Below are 20159 nucleotides of genomic sequence, written 5' to 3'. Positions count from 1 at the left end.
CTTATAGCAATTTCGTGGTATTTTAAGCAGAGGAATTGATAGGGAATGACATCACTACAGCAAGTAATAATACTGGGAAATAATGGAGGGGAGACGAGAAGGTACCTAGTTAATGTTGTGCACAGTACGAGGCAGTGCTCGAAGTGAGATGGTCGTCAACGTGGCTCCGTGTTTGCACGATGTCGGCGGAGGGATGACGCAACTGGGGTTGGCGCGAGGGAAGAACGAGTGGCCACAGATGGACGAGATGCACGAGGCGCGCGGGCATCAGACGGCGTGTGTGTGCGCGGAGCGCCGCGGGGTGGTGGACAGACGCGCGGTGCTGGACGCCCACGGGCCGTCCCTCTCGGTCGCGCGCATGGGCATTGCCGGCGCATGTGCGCGGGATGCCTCGGTGCGCTATATCGGCACCCACGTGCACGGGACGGCACGGGGACCGGTGCGCGGGCGTGGGCGGCGCGCGTGCGCGCTGGGTGGTGCGAGACGGAGGATTGGTGCATGGGTGTGGCCGGCGCGTGGAACGCGGGACCGGCGTGCGGACGTTGGGAGGGCGAGGGCGGAGTCGGGCGCACGGGCGGTGGAGCCAGACGCGCGGGCAGGTAGCATGCGCGCGGCGGCGGCTGGGCGTGCAGCGGGCAGGGCGTGCGGTGGTGATTCAAGAACTCAAGGTTCTTGAATGTAACTGCTCCAGGAATTCTTCAAAAAAGGCGGATAAATCTTGGTTCTTGGAGAGTTCTGGTTTGCGGTGACGACGATCTTGGCTGATGACGACGGCGACACATCCTCGGAGTAGTCTCGATGAGGAAATGCTGACGACAGCACCCCAACAGCGGCAAATCTTGAATCTTCAAGGCTGACCCGGAGTAGTCTCGATGAGGAAGCGTTGATGTCTCCAAGAGATGACGATCTTGATTTGTTTTAAATGCAACCTCAGAGCAGTCTCGACGAGGGTGATTGCCGACGTCTCATGGAGTAGTTTCGGCGTGAGAACATGGGGCTCTAATCCACGGAGTAGTCTCGACATGGATGAGTATAGCCACTTCTCCCTACACTCTAATTCCTATCTAACACTACCTCTCGAACACTAGGTAGAAGAACACACTTTTCACTTCAACAAATGCCTGTCTTCACTTGGGTATGCTATCCCCTTATATGGTGAGGATAGGTGCCAATTGATGTCGTGTAGAGGATGAACCGTCACGAGACGTGGTTCAGCCTCTACTCAACGGTTACAAGCGAACGAAAAAAAAACATAACATGGACGAGGCCCAAAACACCAGCCCAGTCTGTAAATCCGAAAACGAAAATTACAACAAAATAAAATACGAAAATAGAAAATGCTTACGCGGAGTACTTAAATCCTGGATGGCAAGCATCGCCGCAAGCAGCCCAGCGTGGTTGGACTCGTCCCATCCCGGCATCACCTGGATGGTCCCCGTCAGCCGCGCTATCGCCCTACGACGCCGTGCCCAACCGCTCCACCCCGTTTACGTGGCCATCAAGCCCGCCGCCACGCTGAGCCGTCAAGTTACACCACGGCTAGATGTTATCGGTGCCTTGCATGAGCGTGTGAACGACATCTTATCGTGCGAGAACCCGTCACCAGAGTCCCCTACCGATGTTGACACCTCGCCATGGTGGCGTGGACGCAAATGCATCGACACCAAACGCGCCGCCACCATAATCCAAAGTCAACGTCTCCGCTACGGACACACGACCACAATCAACCGATGTCAATGCCTCCATTATGGACATGCCGCAACCGACTCCGCTACGCACGTCTCCACGCACGCACGCTCCTTCGCGCATCATGACATGTCGCCAACGGCAGATCAATAACTGCCCCTTGGCATGACACGAAGCACGTCCCTATATATATGAAAAGATTCTGATCGATAGATCATGATGAAACGCGAATAAACACGGAGCAACCATTTACTTTCTCAACCATTTTTTTACTCTCAGTATGTATCAGATTTTCTCGAAACAACTATCGACGTTCTCAACCATTTTTCAACTCTCTCTCTCTCTTATTCTCTCTCTTCTCTCTCTTCTCTCTCACTCTCTCTCTTCTCTCTAACCCCTTTTCAGCCGATCAGATGCCAGAAGGGTACACCAACTCCTATTATAGTAGTATAGACTAGTGGGGCCCGCACGCAATGCTCGCTTGGGGTGGAGAGAGAGGTGATAGAAAGCGGGGCTGTTTTCATTATTGGAGATAAAACAATTCTATTTAGCTTCTCAGACAAACCACACAGATCTCAAGATTGTAGACACTGACAGAAAGGAAAAGTAAACACGACGACGGGTGGCTGAGAAAACCTAACCTGGTCACTGTGTGACAATTTGCTCATTTGGTCTCTGCCATCGTGGCTCATCGCCTCCGCCTTCGCCAATGTACATAAAGCACTTCAAAATAAAGTATAGTATAATATTACACTATGTATATTGTGTACTTAGTGTCTTGATATAGAGAATGTTTCTCATTTGTGGTCGAGGGGTTTCCTTGGCTACAGGTTCGAGAGAGGGTCTTGGTACTTAAATATCAAGATGCATGTCTGTTTTGTTAGTGACGCGGTTGCAACATTGTTTCCTCAGCTATGGTGGTTCGCTGGACAAAAAATAGCAGAGGATGAAGCTGAAGTTGTTCATATGAAGAAAGATTAGTGTCGCATTGGGAAGGTGGAGAATCTTAGATGGCGGAGATAATTCCGCAGGCTTCCTCTCACCCACACATCAAGAGGATTCCACCATTAGTTGGCCACCATGATGAATAACTTATAGTCTTGGCCATCTTTAAAGTTAACAATTTTTCCCTGAAGATGATGATGATGATGATGGTGTTTGGTTCAGTGAAGCGCGGATGGTAGAACGGCTTCCTAGATGCTGAATTTAAAGGGATGTCACCTTTTGGGAATTTTTGCGACAAGAAGAAAGATAGAGAGATTTAGTGTGTACCATAGATGGTAGGCGTAAATATTGAGATGCAGGCAGCATCTTGGCGGCGATGCAGTTTCACTACAAATTGTCTCCTACGACCCCGACGGACAACTGATGGCATTGGACGAAGCAGAAGCTCTTAGTCTGAAGAAAGAAGCTAACTAAGATGCGCCTTGGTAGGCAAATAGGAGATTTTATATATAGAGAGAGAGAGGAGGGGGAAAACGTAAGTTAGAACTTGCATGTCTTGTTGCCCAGGAAGCCCATGGTGTTGCATTGCGACAACAGAGAAGCTCAGATCGCAAAGATTCATTCTCATGTTGTCTCTCATCCATATGATGAAAAGGATTCCAACTCTGTGTTGGCTTGTAAGGGTGAAGAACTCCTTGGCCTAACCCTCTTTCTTGGGATGGATCTTTTGCCATGACAATGGTGATGATGATGTCGACAATGATATCTACGTTGATGATGATGATCATCATCATTTTAATGGAGCGCGGAAGAGGGAACGGTTCCTGCAAGCTGAAATCAAGATGGATCTTATTTTTGGAAGATTGTGGTGATGAGAAGGTGGAGAGAGAGTTTGAGGTTGTACCTAAGAACGTAGAAGCTCATCTTCTACGATCTTCGACTCAACATCCCCTAATGGAAAACCTCTATGTAAACAACGTTAGTCACATGCAGGTTATTCGTACCGCCATCGCAGAACACGATTCCTACTGGACTGATCCGCGTCCTTGAGAGAGAAACGTAGAGTTGGCCGTATGTGAAAAGTGGGTTTGTTAGATATAACCCCATCGTGTCGAGAGTCTGTCCTTGGGATTTGTTAATTGTTATCGTGAAGGACAGTTGAATTGGGAACAAAAGGCGCTTGAATCGAAACGGAAGCCTCGATTGCGATGGGTAGAGCGCAATCCATGGTAGGAGATGAACTTCACCATAGAAATTCCCTTGGCTAACGAATGTGGCTTGCAGCATTGTTGCGAAGAAACCATCCACTTGAAACCTAGTCCTGTTGCATAGACCTTGCACTGTGTTCAAGTTTCGGAGAAGGATCACGATGCAGCTGATCTTGAGTCGGAGCTTGTGGAGCGGCATTGTCGCATCATCAATTGTGTTCAGAAACTCGGTTGGGTAGAGGGATTCGTTGTTGACTTTGCCAGGAGGGATTGCATCAAAGCTGATGTACTTCATCGCTTCACCTGGAACGACGTCGAGCACCATGTTGTTGACCTTTACCACATCATCATTCAGAGGTGTCAAAATTGTCTTTGCTAATAGCTGATTTGAGCCATCTTTAAAGGTACCATAAACTTGGGCAGTAAGATCAGACAGAGAGGAGACGCGCTGAATCTCAGCTGGAAGATAGACATCAGGGCCAACACGTCCTTCTCCGACGGTAAGTAAGAACTCGCTCCACACTTGTTGGTCGGGTGAAATGCTGACATTGATTCTGAGCAAAAAAACAGAGCAATGGCGCCATACATTGCTTTGGTTAAGGGACGAATTGATGATCATTGAGAGCGAGCCTTTCTTTATGAATGGAAGCATTTGTCTGAAGTCGCCTCCCATCACACAACCATGCCGCCAAAAGGAACATTTTCCAAAGTTGCATCGGTATTCTTCATCACATCATGAATTGATCGATCGAGTGTCTCGTAAACGTGGCGATGCATCATTTGAGCTTCGTCCACAATTATAATACTTGCTGAATGAATTTGGCAGCCGATCATCGAGTCAGGTGAGAAGCCACACGTTGAGATGTGAGTGACAGGAATAGGCATCTTGAATGTGGAATTGGAATCTTGCAGTCGATATGGCAGTGAGGCGAGAGGCCTTCATCTTTGCGAGAAGAGCCGAGTAGAGAAACGTCTTACCAGATCCACCAAGCCCGTCAACAAAGAAGACTTTGGCTTCCTTTGCACGTTCCATCGATTCTATCGCTTCCAATGCTGAGCATAAAGTTGTCTTTGTTCTTGATTTAGCATACCTTGTAGGTGTTCTACAGCGAGGATTGCATTCAGGATGTTGTTTTCATGGCTTGGCCTGCATACTATACCTATCGGTTGAAGTTCGATGCTTTGGGGCAACCCTGGGAATGCTACGAGTGAAGATCCATTGTGGTAGAGGATTAACTCGAGTGCGCTCAACACTTTTTGTTGTATCTGGTTAGTCACTTGTGAGGCGCTGTTTTCGAAACGGATGTCCTCCGACATGGCTTCAAGGTATTTTTCGAAAAGCATGACTGGTTGGGAGATTTCACACTAGAGTTGCATCATCACAAAGAGCTCGCAAAGTTAACGGGGAGAAGCAACGCCTGATGCCAATGCACGATCGTTGTCGAACTCATCTTTAGCTAGGCCACACACAGCAGCAGCAGCAGCTCTTTGATACGTGTCATAGACAACATCATCAACGGTGCACAAAGCTTCGTAACCCGTTGCTTCTGGAACATGATGAAGCATCAACCGGAAGCAGTATCACGTACTGTCGCGAGTGCACACAAAGTGCACCCTTCCGATACACTACAGTCATTGAAGTTGTGACCAACGCCTAGTGGAGTCGTTCCATGTATAATAAGACGGGAAGTCACAGTACAGTGTCTATTTGGCTACTTCATCTCGCGGATGCTCCATGTTGTATCGCATCCACTCTGTGAGAGGTGTGCGCTCTGATCTGTCCATGACTTCACTGACCGGTTCACCTTCTGCGTACACCATAGATTGCGTATTCGCGTCATGAACTTAGACCCCATACACAGTTGGATACATTTTTTGCATGTTGGACTCGTAGATACGCCAAAAAGATTCTGGTGCAGATACGTATCGGGTGTCAAGATACTATTGGGCTTCATCACGTGATGAAGAGTTTGGAGCTGTACCGGCGATGGCAAAGTCTATAGGAGCGTATTGTGAAGAAACTCTTGGTTGAATGCGATCATGGTCCTTGTAGACATACTTGTACAAGTACTTCACCGACTGGATGGAAGAGCAGATTTCCACGTTGATATGGAAGTTGAACACTTTACACAAATACTTGTTGTACGGAACAACCCAGCGATTATCAATGAGATGTGAACCCTTCTGAATGACGCGACCATTATTGCGATGTAGGTAGAGAGGTACCCATCATTGTTTACTTGTGTCGAGCCGATGAACTCCATGAGGAACTTCTTGAAACACTTCCCTTCCTTCATACACGGGCATCTTGGGTTTGTAGAACCGCAAGGGCCATCAATCATATGTGTTGCCACACAGTCAAACAACTCTTTGTTGATGAGATCTGGTAGTTCAGCACACACTATCTTATCGATGTCTTCTAGGTTCTTTAGCTTGTACGGAGCATCCAGTACCCATAGCATGTGTGCATGTGGGAGACCATGCTTCTGAAACTCGACAACATACACTCGACCATTTACTTTGCCGAATATTTCTTTGTCGATTATCAAATGGAGGAGCTCCTTCATTTCCAACCAGAAAACACGACGACAGAGGTCGAATCGATCTTGTAACTTCTGGCCAGGTAGTAGAGCTTCCGTGATGTCGGGCCATTTTGGGTTGCAAGTCATCGTGATAAATAAATCTGGCTTTCTCATCTTTTGTACGATGGCCATAGCATCCTAGTACAACCCCTTGCATGTAGCGTGGGCCACTAGAGAAGGAAGGTGGGAGAATGATCATCCTCCCCGCAGGCACATCAACATCGTCGGTGGCAACTTGATCAATCAACCCTTGGTAGAGGCCTGCACGCAACGTTGCCTGGATGCATCGAATCCAGTGAAGGCAAGACTCTTCAAACTTGGCGTAAGCATCCACAATATATTCTTAAAAAAGCCGGCCAGAAAGATAAAGCACTCTTGATGAGTCTCTAGCCATGAAGTGGTAGGCATAAAATTGATTCAGTGTCACTTTGATTCTTTCTTTTAGCTGGAAGCTCCACCCCAGAGTACCATAAGGAAATAACAGCACACCGTGGAGCGGATCATAATTTTCGCTTAGCTGATTCACAAACTGCAGCCCCCCACCACGCTTCCGAAGAACAATACTGCGCATTCCATCGCCTTCCTTTCCACCGTCACGCATAAGAACTGCAATTTCAGAGCCTGTGGGTTGATCATAACGTCTATCGGGGATAGAAGGCTCACCAACTCGTAGCTCAAATTCTTGGGTGGATGTGGTGAGAAGTGCTTCTTCGTTGTTTGCTTGAAATTGATGAACAAATGGATTGACCATAGTCAGACAGTAGTGGATCTTTTCAAGGATGCTTCGATGCAGATCAAGGAAGATTGAGCTTCGGCATTTGGTCTGGTAGTCTGTGTCGTAGATGTAGATTTGAGCAAAGGAGGGAGCTTGTCCAATAGGGGGCAATAGAGCATTTGAGATCTGATGATAGACAACGCCTTGGATTCAATACGTGTACACACCGGCATGGTTGTCGGCGATGGAACGGTCAAAATTTGCACCGCTTGATGTGAAACCAAAAGCAGAATTTTAAGCTCGAATAAAATTGCGGTAGTGCTTTGCCTCCTCCGTCGTACCCTTGAGCAGTTCAAGAAGCAGTGACGACTAGTTGGGAAACGATGTCAACGTGACTTTGCCGTCCTTGCAGCATTAGTGGAACACTGGATTTCGCTGGTTGGAGATAGGTTTGCGTTCTTGTATCCACAGCTTTGCATGGCACGAAGCACATGATGCATTCATGCCTCCGAAAGAATGTTGTTGAACATTTGCCACATTACGTGTAGCTGCGAGGAGTGTCCTCACATTTGCTCATCCCGTCGATCGACGATACGCAATTCTTTTGGCCCGACAGTTGCCCTCAATAGCAGTTGATATCATAGTTCAGATGGGTATACCAATCTATTAATAATAGTATAGATTAGCTGTAAGAAAAAAGTATTAAATGAAATACCAAAATTATTCATGGAACATAATATTTTATTGCTCATACAATAGAGGTGAAAATGGGCATTAAAATAATATTTAGCATTTTTTATGCCAATGACTATATTTATTCAGGAAAAGGTAAGTATACCTTCCATTGAGTAGTCTTTCTTTTTTAAGACCTCAGGGGTGATAGAATAATGCGTGCCAGCCGTTGACTTCGGGTGTGAACGAACAACAAAGTCTAAATTAGAAAGAGCGAGATCGACAGAAGACTGTAAAATTATATATACAATGTGAATGACCTCAAACCTTGGAATTTCAGAAATTGGGTATCTTCAATCTCTGATCCAATGATGTCGGAAAATATGGATATCAATTGCTCAATCTGAAATGAGGGATTTAGGGATCACAATGATTATTAGGAAGCATAGTCACAAAGTAGGGATCCCTAAACCAGAATATCTATATCACAATAAGAATTTCCAAGTACAATTTAGGGATAGCAATCAGAATTGCTGAAAGGCAATCAAAATTTCCACGCATAGTCAGAATTTCCAAAAACAATCAGCATTTTTGGGAAATAACAAAAGTTCTCAATCACTATCTGAATTTCCTAGGATAATTTTGGGATCGAAATTTCATATATAAAATTCTGAATCAAAATTTCTGAGGAAAATAATATGATGGAAACATGGCATGGGAATTGCAATCCCTTGAATCGATCTGTTTGCAAGGCAAGCTTCAGGTGGAGAGATAAGACAGAGAAAGCAAGGCCGCACTCATTCTGGGAGGTAAGAAATATCTCAGCTTCAGCCACTCAGATGAACCATAGAGGTCTGAAGCTCGTAGACGGATGGCAGAAAGGAAAAAATGAAGGCCATTTCGTTTGGTGACAGCATAGAGGACAGGTGATGGAGCAGGCCTCACCTGGTCCCTATGGGCATGTTGCATATTCGTAACTGTTCATCAACCACAGAATTTACGCCAATCTCAATAACCATCTTGGACCAATCTGCGAGAGAGCCCAAATGATTGATCTTCTTTATCAATCAAGGGCGTAATGTTTGATCAACAAAGGCTATCAACAAATAGGCTTTAACGCGTCCCCTTTTAAGTTCACATCGACGATTGCCCCATAAAAGTCCTTGAATAGAGACACACAATGTTCTATTCTTCTTACTGCAAAAATGGATTGATTTGATCAAGTAACTCCCATTTTGATCAAATCGACCTCTTGGCTACCATCAGGATCCAGACAACCCCATTAAATCAAGAGTAGATTTCATTTACGTGTCAGTTTTCTCTTTGAATCAACCATGTACCATCACAGATCTCTGTCTCCCAATAGGAAGCCAAAATACAATTTAATAATTAAATTATTTGTTTGCTCTTATATATATTGGAAAAGCTGAACAGCTAGATGATGTTCCAGATTGTGTACGCTAATTGCACTTTTCAGCAGTAGGTGCACATTTAGATCTCATTGATTAAGAAGCTAAAGATATTGAGGTTATTTCTCGTCGATGGACATTAAAATTCTCCATCAATCAGATTCTTTTCATCAAATATAAATTCTGATTTGGAGACTGAGATCTCAGTCTCCCATCTCAGTCAATTTTACATTTCTCTCAATGTCAATCTCTTCAACAATCAATATCAGTCACTTCATCAAGCAATTTAAAGCTCTTCGTCAATCAATTCGCATGGATTGGGAGACCAATCTCAAAGGTGTTCAGAATCTTCATCTCAGTCAATTTTGAAAATTATGATCTCAATTCTGATCAATTTAAATTTTATATCAGACTGAGACTAAGATCTCGAAATTGACTGATAACAGAATCTCGATCTTGAAATTGATTGAAAATGATGAAACGATATAGAGTTTGAGATCTCGAAATTGAGATCTGAATTCTGATCGAGAGACCAGAAATTGAGATCATAATTGAGATTTAAAATTCTGGTTGGAAATTGACTCAGATCGGGTGATGTAGGCGGCGACGCATCACACGAGTGCCCTTACGGTCAACGCAGGCCGGAACCCACAGGCGTTACGGATCACAGATGAAGTCAACGAAGTCAACAAGTCAACGGTCAGTCAGTCCACGCTAAAAACCCAACAAGCACGCACGCCACGTGCCACGCCACGCACGCCAACGCCACAAAGGCAGATGACGACGCCGCAGATCCACAACTGCCCTTTGGCGTTGCGTGTGCGTTTTCTTATTGGCGTGATGCTTTTTATTTTTATTTTATTTCTATATTCCTTCATATTTTATCTTTCCTCCAAGGCCTTCAAGGTCAGGCAATCATAATTAGAAATGTAATTCTTAATAACTCTTCTGAGTTTTTGGCCTCTTGCCTCCTCATCCCCGCTCTCGTCGCCGCTGCCCCGTCGTCGCCGCCGCCGCCGCGCCGCCCCGCCGCGCCGCGCCGCGCGCCCGCGCCCGCTGCGCCGCAGCGCGCAGCCGCCCACCGCCGCCGCGCGCGACCGCACGCCCGCCACGCGTACGCCCCCGCACGCCGCCCGCGCGCGCCTGCCGGCCCGCCCGCGCGGCGGCGCGCGCGCCGGTCGGCAGCGGGCGCCCGCGCCGCCGCGCGCCCGCGCCGGCGCCCCGCAATCAACCAGGGCCGGACCGCGCCCGGGCGCCCGTTCGCCGCCGCCGCGCCCACCCAGCAGAATTAGCAGCCTCTACACGCACGCACGCACGGGGCTGAGGGTATACTGAACCCTGTGTTGTTGGGTGTGTCTCCAGTCAGTATTTTCTCGGAAGTTTTTTCACCCACCAGAATAATTAGACTTTTTTTTCTCTCTTCTCTTTTCTCGAGTGTTTCTTTCTTCGCGAATTGGTATTGATTTTATTTGCTTAGGCAGCATCGCCGCGTGGGGGAAGACAGACCTCCCCGCCTCGATCGGGTCGGAGCTGCACCACCAGATTTTTAAGTTTTAGAATCCGATCGTCTGTGATTTGGATGTTTTGTGTTTTCCCATACCCATTCCTACCCATAGCCTCGTCATCCGCCCTAAATCGTCCATCCCATAGTCGTCCTACGTCATCGGGATTCTGATCTTAGACAATTTCGAGATCTCAGTCTTAATCTAAATCCGAATCAAAATCAGTTGCAATCGTGAGCAGAATTTTTTAGATCTTAGTCTCCCGATCTATATCAGAAGCACTCAATTTCGAGATCGAGATTTTGCTCATAGTCAATTTAGATCTCAGTGATACAGAAAGATGAAGAGATCAAGAAAATTTCTCATCCATGGACATCGAAGTTCTCAATCGATCATAATCTTTTCATTAAATCTAAATTCTGATCGTGAGACTGAGATCTCAGTCTCCCCATCTCAATCATTTCGAGATTATCTCAATGTTGATCTCTTCATCAATCAACTTTGGTGGATCGGAACATCAATCTTGAAATTGAATGAAAATCTCGATCTCAATAAAGTTTGATAAATTTAAATATGTCAGACTGAGACTAAGATCTCGAAATTGGCTGATAACAGAATCTCGATCTTGAAATTGATTAAAAAAGATGAAATGATCGAGAGTTTGAGATCTCAAAATTGAGATGTAAATTCTGATCGGGGGACCAGAAATAATCGATAATGGCCAGGTGAACATCCGATCGAGGGCCCTGCATCACTTGTATGGCACTCGGGGATCTTGCTATCGCGGGGAGCAAGCTGCCATTGAGAAATCTTCAAAGGGTCTGAATCCTTGGAGTGGAGATCGTTGAGTTCAGCTCTTAAGATATCATCATGAAAACTCAAGGTGCGAAGAGAGAGTACATGATTTAAAAAAACTTTTAGAGAGTGAAAATTGATTGATGATTTCTCTAATAAATCCGAAATTCATGGTTAACACTTGATTTCCCAAAAAATTGGGGAGTTATTAATGTAGCCTTAAATTGCAGCAGTAAAGATAGAAAAATATGAAGAGTTACAAATTCCGTTGATTGACGAAGAGCTTTAATGTAGCATTATTTTTCACACACCGCGACGACACCGTATTGTTTTAGTACGCTAATATTTTTCGCACACTCTCGAAGAGCTTTAAAAAGTGTTAGTTCTTTTGTTAACGGAGAGAGAGTACACAAATTGATTGATAAACTAAATTTTCGCACAAAGAAAAACAGATTCATACACCATATTGTTAAGGACAACAACCCAAAAAGAACTAAAGAAGAATGAAGCGCACACCGCGAGAAGAAGCTTGGGGAGGGTTGAGCGCTAGAGACCTAGACGCTGCCGTCTTCCTCTCTTCCTCTGGAACGAATCAACGTAGATGAAATCCTTCTCTTCCTCTATTCCTCTCTTCCTCTCTTCCTCTCTTCCTCTCTTCCTCTCTTCATCTCTTCCCCTGAACAAATGCTTCTACACTTTGCACGACGTAACCTCCCAAAAAAACGGTTACAGATTTTATCTCCCTCTTCTCCCTCTGCTCCCTCGCTGTCTCTCTCTTCTCTCTCAGCCAATCAGAGGCCAGAAGGGTACACCAATTTGCTTTCTAGTAGTAGAGATGTGTATCTCTGTGTCTCTCGCTCTGAGGGAGAAGACGTTTCCTTGCGGGCCGGGCAGTGGACTCGGCACGTGTGTGGAATCTTTTACCCCGAACGATTACGATGCTTTTGGGAACTGCGAGGGAATGTTATCCGTCTGTGGGCACGTGTGAAATTTGACGTTCGTACCCGGCAGTTAATCTCGCGGTAAAGAACTAAATATTATCTCCCTCTCTCTGTAGATCCCTGTCTAAAATTTCTTATAAAGACGGGCAGGCGTTGGATTTGGGAAAAGACGCATCGGTTGTGAGAGAAGGCGCCATGGTGAGCGTTGGTCTGGTCTTGGGAGGCTTTGTGGGATTTCTCTTCCTATGCGTACTTCTGTCGAAATGGAATGATGTTCGATATAGAGGCGAACGTCTTCCGCCCGGAACCATGGGATGGCCGCTGGTGGGAGAGACTATAAAATTTCTCAAGCGCGGTCCCAACATCGTGAAGAACCAGCGAGCCAGGTCTTTCTCTCTCTTCTCTCCCTAAAGCAAGTAGGGTTCCTACATGTTTCCTTTTGTATTTTTCTCTCTCAAACTCTTGCACTCTTTCTAACTCTTTCATTCTTTCTATCTTGGTATATTTATCTTTCTCTCTTAGCTATCTCTCCAACTCTTCCATTATCCTCTCTCTGTCTAAACTATGGAGCGTAGGTACGGAAATCTCTTCAAGTCGCACATACTTGGGTGCCCCACAGTCATCTCCTCGGACGCAGACGCGAACAGGTTCATCCTCATGAACGACGGAAAGGGTATCGTTCCGGGATACCCTCAATCGATGATAGACATACTGGGCAAGTGGAGCGTCCCCGCCGTCCATGGCGCCCTCCACAAGTCCATGCGCGGCGCTATTCTTTCCCATCTGGGGCCTACCGCCATCAGACTGGAACTTCTCCCCAAGTTAGACTCCTTCGTGAGATCTCATGTTTCACACTGGGGGGGCCAGACCGTCGATATTCAGGAGAAGATGAAGGAGGTTGGTTCTGGCTGAATCCTTGATCTTAGAGGAACGCGATGAGAGAACTATTATTTTTCTAACACAAACTAGTGGGTTTTCCTCAGATGTCCTTTTTGACATCGCTGAAGCTGGTCGCCGGGATAGACTCTGGGAATGGCGCGGAAGCCTTATTGAAGGAATTCAATAAGCTCCTTCTCGGTTCATTGTCTTTACCTATCAATCTCCATGGAACAAGCTATCGCCGAGGACTCCATGTATAAATATATCATCTATCGTTCCCTATTTTTCGATGTAGAACTAATAGTAAGTTCATTTGCAGGCAAGGAAGAAAATAGTGAGCATCCTCAGTGATTTGGTTCGAAAGAGGAGAGGCTTGGCCGCCGACGAGAATAAAGATATGTTAACCTCTCTCATCAGCGGCGCTTCGAAAATGGCCAGCGAGCTCACAGACGATCAGATAATCGATCTATTGATTTCTATTTTATACGCTGGCTATGAAACCGTCTCGCCAACGTCGATGATGTGCCTCAAGTACCTTCATGATCATCCAAAAGCTCTTCAAGAAATCAGAGTAACATGGCCGCCTGATCTCTACGTTCATTTGCGCGAAATCCGAGTCATCTGACTACATGAAATGGGTTTCCATCCCAAGGATGAACACGTGGAAATCAGGAGGAGAAAATCAGCGGAAGACGCGATTAACTGGGAGGACTACCAGTCGATGAACTTCACCCGCGCGGTAACTTCTGCTCTAGCCTGTTGTTCGTTTTCACATTAAACTGTGCGGCAATGCTGAGCAGGAATCGGCGGTGGTATTTCATGGCAGGTGATCTTTGAAACCATGAGGTTGCCCACGATAGTCAATGGAGTTTTGCGGAAGACGACAGAGGACCTGGAGATAGAAGGTTTTACCATTCCCAGAGGATGGAAGATTTGCGTCTACACGAGGGAGAGTAACTATGACCCTTTTCAGTACCCTGAGCCTCTGCGCTTCAATCCATGGAGATGGCAGGTTCCTAAATTCTTCCCCCCATGGGGCATTTTTAAATTTTATTTGTTTGTTTATTAATTTGTGTTCTACTCGGCAACTTAATTTTGTGCGTTACTGACTCTCGTGCCGACGCGTTTCTATACTAGGATAAGAGCTTGGAGTCGCACTCCAACTTCACACTGTTCGGAGGAGGAACCAGACTGTGCCCAGGGAAGGAGCTTGGGATCGCCCAGATATCCACATTTCTTCACTATTTCCTGACGCGCTACAGGCAAGCCTTCTCCCCCTTTCCTGTTTCGGGATCGCAGTCTCGCAAGCCAATCTCATCGTGGTCCTTCAACTCCTCTTTTGATTTAGCTGGACGCAAGTCGGCGATGACGAGATACTCCACTTTCCAAGAGTAGAAGCTGCGAAGGGTTTTCATATTCGGATCCAGGACATCTGATCTCCTTCAAGATGAAGCCAGTGCAAATGTCAGATAAAACAGAGACACAGAGAGTGTGTGCGTGTACTTCTTTCATATAGTTTGAGACGGCAGAGGTTGTAAACTTAATGTGCATAAAGGGCAGAGAGTAAATGCCTTTCTTAGCCTTCAGAGGCAGAGTACATAAGGATGCATGTTTTCCATAGGAGGATAGTAGCTTAGCTTTGCAGCGGATATACCTTGGCCCTGGATCTCGAGGCGTCTGCTGAGTGGGGCATGAATGACTGGTCTGTCATGAAACAAAAGATAGGAACGTAGAAGACGTTACCAATTAATGGGGGACCCATGTGCGTGGCATTCCCTTTCGCTACCTATGAATACAGTGCCAGAGATTCAAGGCTTTTACTCAGGCTAAGCGACGAAACCCTTATTGCATTATTCTAGGACATGCGTGCAGAAGGACCTCGCAGCGTTGACCCGTCCTGTCTAGTCTTTCAACTTCATTTCATATTTCACTCTCATCATAAAAAGAAAGACGCAACTATAACCAGAAGGTAAATCCGTCTCTTCTCTCTCGCTTTCCGCTGTTCTACAAGCCGTAACTTCACTATGTGAGATCGCCATCGTTTATAATTTGTCGCCGAACCGTCTACAGTGTAATATGTCGCCTAAGACGACTCCGAAACAAGCGCAATCAAAGCCCACTATTATAGGACTACAGGAGTTTCCCGGGACCGATTCCTCGCCAGGATTGATGCGGCTACGGCTCCTCTCAACCCATCTCATCCAGCAAGCTGTATGTCAATACTTAGGCGGCCCCAAACGTCGGTTCCGACGTCGTTACTGGACCCATCTTTCTCTTAAAGATAGAACCATTGACTATTATGGAACACGAGAACTATTTAATTACATATCAATTCATCTCTAACTAAAAAAATGGGCACACTGGTCAAAGAGTCATAAACAATACAAGTTATCTCAATGAGTCCCACAAAAGAAAAGAGAAATAGAGCCAATCAACGTCATACAATTAAGGGAAAGGGGCCAATTGAGCTCTAAAATGACAACGGAAGCTGGGATGACAGATGAAATGAGATTTTACGAATGTCAGTATCTTGTGAGAAACACTTGCCCGAGTTGCCTGTCCGTCTGAAGAAAAAAATTTTAATTTTTCTAAAGTATGCACGTCACTCGGCGTGCTGGTGTAATAAAAAAGGCTTTCATCCGAAACACGAAACAACCGAGTCGCCAACAAAGAATGATAAAAATAGTCATTACCGCCTATTAAGGACGGTATTATGCAAATATTTTTTCATTCAGTTAGGTAGTTCGCTTGGTCTTGTCCAAGTAATTTCCTTATTCTGAAGACGGTCCCCTCTTGCAAGATAAAATATAAATTGTGCCCTCCTTTTCCGCGCTCTGGTCCTTCCTGGGGGCCTCCGGTAGTCAAATTACTTGGCTGGCTGCCACTTCTGCCGACTGCCGAACGCAACGTCGCAGCTGGCCAAAGAGACGACCGAGGGAGGGACGTGGCACTACCCGGTAGCCAGCCAAGCGGAGATAAGATTTACGTGGTAGATATCTATCCACTGATGGCCTATGGGATAAAAGAGAGTGAGAAAGAAATAGTAAGATCGATACGGAAAAAGAGGGAAAGATGTGCAGACTATTGCTGGACGGAAGAGTTACGAAATGCGCACCCGCGTTTGAATAACGATAAGAGGTTGTGGAATAGTGTTAACGTACAACATATTCATGACACGTACTCACCCCTCATTATCGTAGAAATAATAAAATAATACCCTAAACAAAGTGCATCAAGACAGTAATTTTACTCCATCCACTCTGCCATGATGTGCAGCTTACGCCGTGACACGAGAGGCAGGTGTTGATGACGACAATGAGTTGCTACAAATCTAGGATGCTCAACATAATGGGTGAAGTATAAGGATTTGGCAGCATCACCTGCCTATTATGATTAATTCTTTGTGAAAGTTGTAGATGCACATAGTGTTTGCCCCGTGGCATCACTATCTGATATTGTACCAATTGATATTTTCGACGGTTTCTGATCCCAATATCAGATACCAGTTTGGATATCGGATAACAGATATCGGATGTCGGATATCGGCGCAGTGGGGGATATCAGATATCAGATGCCAGATATCTGATATTGGCGCAGTGGGGGATTCGGGGTTGTTAATGAGCATACTGCGAGTAGGACGTGGAGTTAATTCAAGGAATTCAGAAGTATCAACTCTCTTTGGTTCGAAAAAGTCGAAACACATCGAAATGGTACCATCCGTGTGATTTAAAGAACTCCTTCCCTAATTCTTCTGACAATTATTAGTGAACAATGGTCATAATGATCTAACTCCAAAAGATTAGGATAAATTCATATGTTATCATCATTAAGGTATAAATTGTATTTGCGACAGGCTCCTTGGGCGTCAGCTGGGTGCTCATAGTTCAGAGTCCATTATGGCATCTTCGTTTAGAGACAATTATTCTAATCTTCAAGGTTTAAAATACCGTTAAACTATAACTATCATTAAGATAAAAATTGTAGTTGCGACAGTCTCTTTGGGCGTCATTTTGGTGCTAATAGTTTTGAGTGAATTCTGGTATTTTCTTTGAGAGTCAATTATCCTAATCTTTTGTAAATACAGTCAAATATCATTATCATTAAGATAAAAAATTTAATTGCGACAGGTGCTTCGGGCGTCATTTTGGTGCTCATTTGCCATATTCAAATATGGTATTTTCGTTAAACTCAGCTATCCCAATCTTTTGGGATTACAATAAAATCAGATATAATTTTCAGAAAGATAAAATTTTTAATTCCAACAGTCACTTTGGACGTCATTTTGTTACTAATAGTTTAGAGACCAATTATGCCATTTTCATTTACCACCTCAGCAGCAAGTTATTTTTCTCATACCAAATATAGTGAAATGAGATTGCGTATACAACATGGGGCTCTGAAATTATGAAGAAACTAACTGATCTAGTGTACCGCGCTCCTTGTTGACCCGCATAGTGTTCGTCAAGCTGCATTCATCACATCACAATAGGCATGGCGAGAGACAGCCTTAGGAGCCTGTCACTGTGAAGGTCATTGTGAATTGAAGCAGGGATGATGAATGCGTGACAGATGACACATCTAGAGAACAATAGTGATGTTGGTTTCTATGGCCTTGATATGAATGAAAGAAAATGTGATTCCTTCATCATAAGACTTGGATCATCCATGATTTCTTGGATCCACAAGTTAGACATGTTGAGTTGCTCAGGTGAGCACTTTCTAAACATATCGACGTGATCCATGGCACACCAAATTTCTATCTTCCTCTTGGCAAGCTCTATTCACGCTCTATCATCATCCTTACGATGTCCCTTGCAATTGAGAATGGGAAAGAGCTATAGGTACAAGGGAGAAGAAGGATACGAGGCTTGGCGAATTCTGACATGGGTGAATGTTGTTCCGGGCCGTCCCATTTTATATTGAGTGGGTATTTTTTCATAAAGACCCCCAAACTCTAAGAATATATTTGGATGTCCAAAAGATCACTCGTTTGTGACCCTCTAGGCTCATGCATTAGTTGAGTTAATGACTCCATTGGCCCATTAGCCTTTGTTGACTTTCCAACTTATTTATTAATATCATTCTATAGATTAATTAACCCAATCTATAAGTCAGGTCTCCAGCATGTGAGATGCCAAGCTATACCTTGTGCTCTAGAAGATATAACATATTATGTAGCAACTCACTCATGGAACGCGTCTGCCATCGATTAATGTTTATGTATTGTCCCTCATCCAATTGATTATCCATAGATGACTTTGCATATGGTCAACTATCAAATCATAATCGGTCATCCGAGTTAATAATGATGTGTTCAAAAATCAATGGAGAACACCTCTAATATTTCACTACCTTAACCAACGACTTCATCGCACCTTGAGTCATCTCGTCATATACTGAAGGTGGATGTCATCTCGACCAATCAACCATCTTTGGGAACTTCTTCCTACACCTGAATTAATATTACTTACAATTTTATGATTCTGAACTCATAGGCTAGAATCAAAGTACAATCGTCTGTCCACAATACATCTTTGGTGTCTCAGTTCTAAGGGCCACTTAATAATGTCATGATCAGCCTGATCAATGGTTTGGTGTCATACTATTCACGTATTTTTATGTATCCATTCAATGAAAGCTTTTCGTGAAGGACCACCTACTATATATTCTTCGTGTATCTACCTAATGGCTGCGGGACCAACCATATTCATCATATGAGTGAGATTAGATAGTGTTAGTTTGTCTGGATACTGTGATCTCCTTTTTGAGTATCCTTTGAATAGGAAAATTTTAAGAGATTAAAAATGATTTGAAAACATGATCACATCTAAATCATAGTGATTGAGACATTAGCATATGTTTTAGGTAATGCCAAAAATAAATTAAAAAAATGTATTCATATGTTCAAAAGAGAAAAACAATTATATCATCCAGAGATGCTATGACCTATATAAATTATAGTTATTTATATATTTTTTATAAAATTATAAAATAATATAGGGAACATAATTGTAAATCTAAAACTTGACGGTGACTAAGTACACTGCATTTAGGCATTAACATATGCATTGGATGATGCTAAGATTGGTGTACAGTTACTATCCCTAATTAAGATAGGTGATGATGATAATTTCACTAGTCAATCTAAATATAAAGAAGGATATAGTGGCAAACATTGTGGGAACTATCATACACACATGAGGCTATGACCTATTTGAGTTTAAATTAGTTTTCAGTTATGAAATAATTAACTAATTTAAATAATGATCCAATGAACCTAAATAAAAATGTAGAAAAATGTTGAAAAGTTTATAAATTAAGAGTTATAGCTTATAAATACCAGTTAATAAGGCATTGATACATTTAAATTAAATGCCTATTATCAAAATATCCAACACTATTATTCCAAATTGTGAACCTAAATGAAAAGAAAGGTATAGTGGTGAACATGGTAGGGATAATAATCCTTCCATGAAATTTGAGGTATGTAATATTTATTTTCCAAAGATGCTATAATGTGGTCATCAATGCAGTGATAAGAAAGTAAAATTTATTCATTGATGGGTAACAACAAACCTATAATGAGTACTTACCTTATGTTTGAAAATACTTTTCGAACATATATATGTTGATGTTATAAGCAATCATTAAATTTCTTAACATTTAATTTATTCTCTAGATAAATATCATTGATGCCATTAATACATTAAGATATATATTGTAAAGTACAAAAAAATATCCAACAGGTATGTGATGGATATTATGTAGTTGTTAAGATAACCACACGACCGGGTTTTATTTAAGTTTATTTGAAGAAATATTATT

The 20159-nt window shown here is 43.9% G+C and overlaps 1 protein-coding gene and 1 long non-coding RNA gene across 6 annotated transcripts in view; one reads left to right on the top strand and one right to left on the bottom strand.

The window, feature by feature from the left end:
* LOC144702107 (uncharacterized) overlaps window positions 1-12477 on the bottom strand; it is a 28899-nt gene extending 16422 nt beyond the window's left edge. For 2 of the 5 annotated variants that reach the window (XR_013581187.1, XR_013581186.1), the window contains exons 1-3: window positions 12031-12477; window positions 8136-8211; window positions 7975-8041 (exon numbers count right to left, since the gene is read on the bottom strand). This is a non-coding gene — a long non-coding RNA (uncharacterized LOC144702107). Of the gene's footprint in view, window positions 1-1089; window positions 1870-1934; window positions 2410-7974; window positions 8042-8135; window positions 8212-12030 lie in introns of those variants that run through there. The other 3 variants (XR_013581185.1, XR_013581189.1, XR_013581188.1) reach the window with 3 other exon arrangements.
* Window positions 12478-12607: 130 nt separating this feature from the next.
* Window positions 12608-14936, top strand: LOC144702105 (cytochrome P450 85A-like). The gene is made up of 8 exons (XM_078573994.1): window positions 12608-12841; window positions 13031-13352; window positions 13439-13588; window positions 13654-13905; window positions 13987-14073; window positions 14161-14346; window positions 14472-14596; window positions 14683-14936. The coding sequence occupies exons 1-8, from the start codon at window positions 12651-12653 to the stop codon at window positions 14768-14770; spliced, it is 1401 nt and encodes a 466-aa protein (XP_078430120.1). The 5' UTR covers window positions 12608-12650; the 3' UTR covers window positions 14771-14936.
* Window positions 14937-20159: the final 5223 nt, after the last annotated feature.

The sequence above is a fragment of the Wolffia australiana genome, chromosome 4 (genome assembly GCF_029677425.1).
Source record: "Wolffia australiana isolate 7733 chromosome 4, ASM2967742v1".
Lineage (NCBI taxonomy): Eukaryota > Viridiplantae > Streptophyta > Magnoliopsida > Alismatales > Araceae > Wolffia > Wolffia australiana.
Note: the sequence above shows the minus strand (reverse complement) of the source record. Positions and strands in the feature narration are given on the sequence as shown.

Coding starts and splice junctions, on each gene's coding strand:
- LOC144702105 (XM_078573994.1), top strand. CDS start 12,651: ATGGTGAGCGTTGGTCTGGTCTTGGGAGGCTTTGTGGGATTTCTCTTC. Junction 13,589..13,653: donor GCTATCGCCGAGGACTCCAT/GTATAAATATAT, acceptor GTTCATTTGCAG/GCAAGGAAGAAAATAGTGAG. Junction 13,906..13,986: donor AAGCTCTTCAAGAAATCAGA/GTAACATGGCCG, acceptor TTCCATCCCAAG/GATGAACACGTGGAAATCAG.